At 38.9% G+C, this 6544-nt stretch overlaps 1 protein-coding gene across 1 annotated transcript; it reads left to right on the top strand.

Moving 5' to 3' along the window:
- The first annotated feature begins 738 nt into the window (after nucleotides 1-738).
- Nucleotides 739-6334, top strand: LOC134262345 (malate dehydrogenase, cytoplasmic-like). The gene is made up of 8 exons (XM_062744723.1): nucleotides 739-846; nucleotides 2026-2124; nucleotides 2349-2445; nucleotides 2919-3094; nucleotides 3527-3649; nucleotides 4697-4873; nucleotides 5162-5275; nucleotides 5658-6334. The coding sequence occupies exons 1-8, from the start codon at nucleotides 844-846 to the stop codon at nucleotides 5868-5870; spliced, it is 1002 nt and encodes a 333-aa protein (XP_062600707.1). The 5' UTR covers nucleotides 739-843; the 3' UTR covers nucleotides 5871-6334.
- The last annotated feature ends 210 nt before the right edge of the window (nucleotides 6335-6544 follow it).

Raw genomic sequence — 6544 nt, 5'->3', positions numbered from 1 at the left:
GCAAAGACCTTGAAGTTTGACCAAGTACTCTTACCAAAAAATTCCTAACTTTAACCTTGCCAAAACTTTTGAACAGTTAGTGCGAGGGTTTTCAGTGTATTCATTCTGACACGACCTTTCAATGAATAACTTTAAATATGTTGACCTTTTGAGTTTTGACCATGGCTTTAGGAACTGTAAACATGTACTCACTTAATTTTAGACAAACAAAAAGAAACAAAATTTGTCCATAACTTTTAAATAATTACTAGTAGGGCTTTTAGGTTTCAGATATGTATTCCTTTTTGACAAGACATTTCTTTGGATACCAACAATTCTGACGATGGTCCTTTGAATTTGACTTGCATTTGAGAAACTTTGAAGCTCTTGGCAAAAGCTGCGGGGGGGGGGGGGTGAGGTTAGAATCTCACAAACGAATATTAAAAAAAATTCTCAACGTTGACTTTTTCGATACTAAATTCTGGGGAGAGCGGGGGATGTTAAAGAATAATCGTGTCAATAATAACTCGACCTCGTGTTGTCAGTCACGTCTGGCCTCTGTGTCACTGACGGGGCCATTTAATCGATATAAACAGTTACACAAACACGTAATGCTTTTACTTTTGTACCTGTATACACGTCCAATTTTAATAAGAATTTTATGATTATTTTCTTTTTTTCCTGTTTGAAACTTAATCACGTAATTAAATGATTTTTTTTTAAATCCCCATATTGCATTGGAAAAAAAATTTCCTTCTTCCGGAATTACACATTGTGATCATACCGGTTTCAATTATAATTCTGACCTTGAACTTTCATCCTCTTCTCGTGAGCTACGGAAAAAGAAACCGGTAAACAGACAGAATGGTAAGTAAGGATTTCTTGTTTGTTTTAGGCTGCAGAATGTATTTTTCTGCTTCAGACGATAAAATATTTGACTGTCATTGCGGAATGAAGTGTGATTATGACAGCAAAATCCTAGAAACGAGCTGTCAACCATTTAGTAGGTGCGTGTCTTTGTGACCTTTCCGTGTACTGTGGCGGATCTCAATATTTCTGTAATGTTAGATAAATGAAAATGAAGAAAAGGTTTTAATTGAAAGCAAGATCGCGATTAAACACACACGTCTCGGTGTCACTCTACTGTCTGAGCGGTTAGAACACTCCCGTAATATTCAAGGAAGTACAGTAGTGGATTCAGTGTTTCACTTGTATTTAATAGTCCGAAAAATCTGACGTTTTTCTGGCTTTTCTACGATTTTGATATTTTATATGCCAGGAAAACGTCAGAACCGGTGCCATTACGAAAACTGGGAATTTCACCGTCTTCAACCGAAGTTGATTTTCTATACTTGGGAACGGAATTAGATGCCGAAATCACAATTTATCAATGGCACAATGCTACTAGAACTCACCAATAGCGATGAATAGAAATTACCACTCCTCATTCCGATTCAGAACTTGCACGATTTTAAAATGCACGAAATGAAAACAAATCTATAGTCAGGTAAAATGTGTTCATCGTATTAAATAATTTCATAAACGAAACATAAAAACGATGTTGGTGACTACTTAAGAGTTTGTACTATTCATTATATGTGAATTCAGCATTTAATTCGGTTTACAAGTATCGAAAATCAACCGCTGAATGCCGCCTCCGGTTGTAGGCGGCGATTTCCCAGTTTTCGTAATGGCGCCGGTTCTGACGTTTTCCTGGCATGTAAAATATCAAAATCGTAAAAATAGCCAGAAAAACGTCAGATTTTTCGGACTAGTATTTAAAAGCACATTTTATATTGTTTTACTTTTGTTAAATTAAAAATGTTTATCTTTTCAATTTTTCACTCTTACAACATTAGGATGTCCCCTGTAATTGAACGTCTTACAGTAATTTTAAATCCATCAATCCCTCACTTGATTATGTTATTTATTTGACATTTATTGATCATTCAGAATAATTTACCACATGAGGATTAAAAAAAAAAACTTTATTGATCATGTTGATTTAGACCTAATTGTGACCTATTGACCTTTGACCTATTGCAGGCTGAACCCCTGAGAGTCCTCGTTACAGGAGCCGCTGGTCAGATTGCCTATTCCCTCCTTTACTCTGTAGCCAGGGGAGATGTCTTTGGCAAGGACCAGGTACAAACTCTTATTGCATTCTCTGTTTCAAAAATGTACCGGTATTGGAATTCAATGAAAATCCGAATCAGTTTGTAGAAATAAATTAATAACCAATATAATAATGAAATTTTAAAAATGCATTGTCGAATCATTTAAATTTCTTGGTGTCTATGTTTTTGGGTAAGCAACATTAAATATTTAGTTGAATGTCTGATTTTAACATGAGAAATTATATTTTTCAGCCCATCATTTTGGTTCTCCTTGATATTGCTCCCATGATGGGGGTCCTGAATGGTGTTGTCATGGAGCTGATGGACTGCTCCCTCCCCCTCCTCCAGCGTATGTAACACACTGTAACACATTGTACTATTGGCTTATCATGTCACTAAATACCTCTAGCGTATATATCACAGTCTATAGGCTTATTATGCCTACATTACACTCAATATAGAATGCCTATGTTACTATTTCCTCCAGCGTGTGTTACACATAATATTTACCGAGACACCGTTGCTATGCAGAATACGAACAAATACTAAAACACAAGATAAGAAGATCCTGTGACTGTAGTGAAATATATTACAGAAAATATTTAGATTACTATGTAAAATTTTAATATCTGCAGAGGTTGAGCCTATTAAAGGGAAATTATTTATCAAAGATAAAATTACAGTACTACAATATTTTTATTCAGTAGCCCATATTACTCAATGAATAATGCATACAAAAGAACTACACCATGTGAAATAATGGAGTAGTAAATTGTCTGACTTGTATAACCTTGAGAGCTATGACCTTGACCCGTTTTGTAGAGGTGATCCCCTCCTGTGATGAGATGGAGGCCTTTAAGGACGTAGACGTCGCGATGTTGGTGGGGGCCATGCCTCGCCGCGAGGGAATGGAGAGAAAGGACCTCCTGGCCGCCAACGTCAAGATCTTCAAGTCTCAGGGGCAGGCCATCGATAAAGTGGCCAAGAAAAATATAAAGGTACAAAACTCTGTCCCTCTCAAACAAACAATATCAAGGTAGACAACTCTCTCCCTCTCAAACAAACAATATCAAGGTAGACATCTCTGTACCTCTCAAACATAGAAAATCAAGATAGACATCTCTCCTAAAACCTTATCTAAAAAACTATATCAAGGTAGACAACTCTATTAAAACCAATCAAATAAAGAATATCAAGGGAAAACTTTAATTATATATATCAAGGTAGACCACTCTTTCTATACTCTATTTAATAAAGGAAATCGAGAAAATCAAGCCTGAAAAAAGAGATCATTGTAAAATTGTGAATTCAGACACACCCAGTAGTTGCATATTTTGGTAGCCCATTTATTGAGCACTACCTGTAATTATGAATTCTTTAGGTAACCTCCATATCTCTTGTTTTTAGTGGTTTTATGGATTACATTGTAGGTGGTGGTGGTAGGAAACCCAGCCAACACTAACGCTTACATCTGTAAGAAGTATGCCCCCTCCATCCCTCCCCAGAACTTCACCGCCCTGACTAGGCTGGACCAGAACCGGGCACAGGCACAGGTAAGATATACTGACCAGAACCGGGCACAGGCACAGGTAAGATATACTGACCAGAACCGGGCACAGGCACAGGTAAGATATACTGACCAGAACCGGGCACAGGCACAGGTAAGATATACTGACCAGAACCGGGCACAGGCACAGGTAAGACATACTGACCAGAACCGGGCACAGGCACAGGTAAGATATACTGACCAGAACCGGGCACAGGCACAGGTAAGATATACTGACCAGAACCGGGCACAGGCACAGGTAAGATATACTGACCAGAACTGGGCACAGGCACAGGTAAGATATACTGACCAGAACTGGGCACAGGCACAGGTAAGATATACTGACCAGAACCGGGCACAGGCACAGGTAAGACATACTGACCAGAACCGGGCACAGGCACAGGTAAGATATACTGACCAGAACCGGGCACAGGCTCAGGTAAGATATACTGACCAGAACCGGGCACAGGCACAGGTAAGATATACTGACCAGAACCGGGCACAGGCACAGGTAAGATATACTGACCAGAACCGGGCACAGGCACAGGTAAGATATACTGACCAGAACCGGGCACAGGCACAGGTAAGATATACTGACCAGAACCGGGCACAGGCACAGGTAAGATATACTGACCAGAACCGGGCACAGGCACAGGTAAGATATGCTGACCAGAACGGGGCACAGACACAGGTAAGATATACTGACCAGAACCGGGCACAGGCACAGGTAAGATATACTGACCAGAACCGGGCACAGGCACAGGTAAGATATACTGACCAGAACCGGGCTCAGGCACAGGTAAGATATACCCACCCACCCACCCCCAAGTATATGAAGCTTACTTTAATAAGTACACATACATTATGTGTACACAATTTAGTTGAAAAACTCATAAGTTTATTGGGAAGTAAAACATTAAGGTAAATTTACTGGAAAAAGAGAAAAATTCAAGGTTATCAGAATATGATTACTAGTGTTTATTTATAAGTGGCCACCTGTTTAGGGGTCCCGTACAGTTTTGTTCCAGACTGTTTGATTGGTGTCTATTTACAGGTGGCGGCCCGTGTAGGAGTCCCTAACAGCGCTGTACGTAATTGTGTGATTTGGGGGAACCATTCATCCACACAGTATCCAGATCTGACCTACGCCGTCGTCAACGTGAAGGGGGAAGAAGTCAAGGCTCGTGACGCCATCAAGGATGATAACTGGGTCAAGAACGACTTCGTCAAGGTAGTGTTTTTAAAGTTTATGAGTTTAAAAGCAAGTAAATGTTAAACAAAACTACATTTAATGAAAATTCTTTTTGGTTTGCTCTTTAAGTAAGAGGTATAAGGTTTTCTCCTTACATTGTGTGACATATTTGAGCAGATTCTTTAAACTCTAGATGCTAAAACAAATGCTTATTTTTGATTTGTACAAAGTAACAACATGTACAGATAAGAACTAATTCATATACCGGGTACTCGTGTTAAAGTTACCTGGTAATGAAAATGACTAACCTCTTACATGTTATTACAGACGGTCCAGCAGAGAGGAGCCGCTGTGATCGCTGCCAGGAAGTTGTCCAGCGCCATGTCTGCCGCTAAAGCTATCGTGGACCACGTACATGACTGGTGGTTTGGAGTTCCTGAGGTAACCAATGTCATGTTTTGTAACGATAATGTATTTAATATGTGGTATCTTGACAATTTGAAAGAAAGTAGGTCACATGCATTTTGATGCCGCACAGTGTAGTTTAAGATCTGTCTAGAGTGTTGTCTTTAAAAAGAAACGGCAGAGCAAACTAATGATTGACAGTCTCTCAAAACTGTCACTACAAATTAATACCTCCATGTACTCAACCAGGGACCTATTTACCAAGTAGTTAGTATATAGGTTCCTGTACTTAGTATTTTATTTTGAGACTTATTTCATTTGAAAATTGATGTTATATTTTGGCTCCTTACAATTTTTTTCAAAAAATTGATAAAAATGAAACTTGTTTAACTTTATTGGTACATAATTTTGATGACAGGGTAACATGGTGTCTATGGCGGTTCCCTCGGACGGTTCCTATGGCATTGAGGAGGGGTTGATCTACAGCTTTCCCGTCCGCACCAAACCCGATCACACGTACGAGATCATCAAGGACCTGCCGATCGACGATTTCTCGCGGGAGAAGATGGACATCACCATGAAGGAGTTGGTGGAAGAGAAGAACATGGCGATGGCGGCCTGTCAGGACTGACCGCCCGCCCGACTCTAACCCCCCGTGTGTTTCTAGTGGTGACAGATAATTATCAGTAATCGTGGTGGTTCCTAGAACACACTCTGACGTCTTGTTGTAGCTGCTTTTTTGTTCCATGCCAGCTTTACTAATAAACTTCTCGTGTATAGCCCAGCTTCCATACTTCATGGTTAATGACAACTCTTTGTATAAATAATAGACATATAAAAAGTTTGATGTGTTTTAGTGGGACTTCTGTTAAAATTATGATGGGCAGCTTTTTTTTCTTTTTCTAGAATCAAGATATATAAAAGCTTTGTAAAGCAAAGAATGTACTCTATAGAATGGTATTTATATGATTTTAATTATACTTTGAGTGCCATTGCTAATCATCAGATTAGGACGATATTAAAATTCACCATTAATAGAAGATCTCTGTGTTCAAAGTGTTAATGTGTCTCTTTAATAAACTAAAATAGAGGTCATCGCTTGTTTTAAATATTTCAATAGATATGATTTCAGCCAGATTTATTTCCCTTGGCAATCATAATGGATTGTTGATTGAATGTTGTTTTACGTCCCATTTGAGAATTTTTCAATTAGGTAGAGATGTCACCATAAACTGATTAAGGGCTTTAAATTTTGACCTTTATTCGGCACTTGGGGTCTTTGAGCAGTGAAGGATCTTTGATGTG

The sequence above is a fragment of the Saccostrea cucullata genome, unplaced genomic scaffold, assembly GCF_032062105.1.
Source record: "Saccostrea cucullata isolate Sc308-1 unplaced genomic scaffold, CSIRO_AGI_Scuc_v1 ctg2241, whole genome shotgun sequence".
In the NCBI taxonomy this organism is placed as follows: Eukaryota; Metazoa; Mollusca; class Bivalvia; order Ostreida; family Ostreidae; genus Saccostrea; species Saccostrea cuccullata.
The sequence above is the reverse complement of the archived record's forward strand: the minus strand, read 5'-3'. Positions and strand labels throughout refer to the sequence as shown.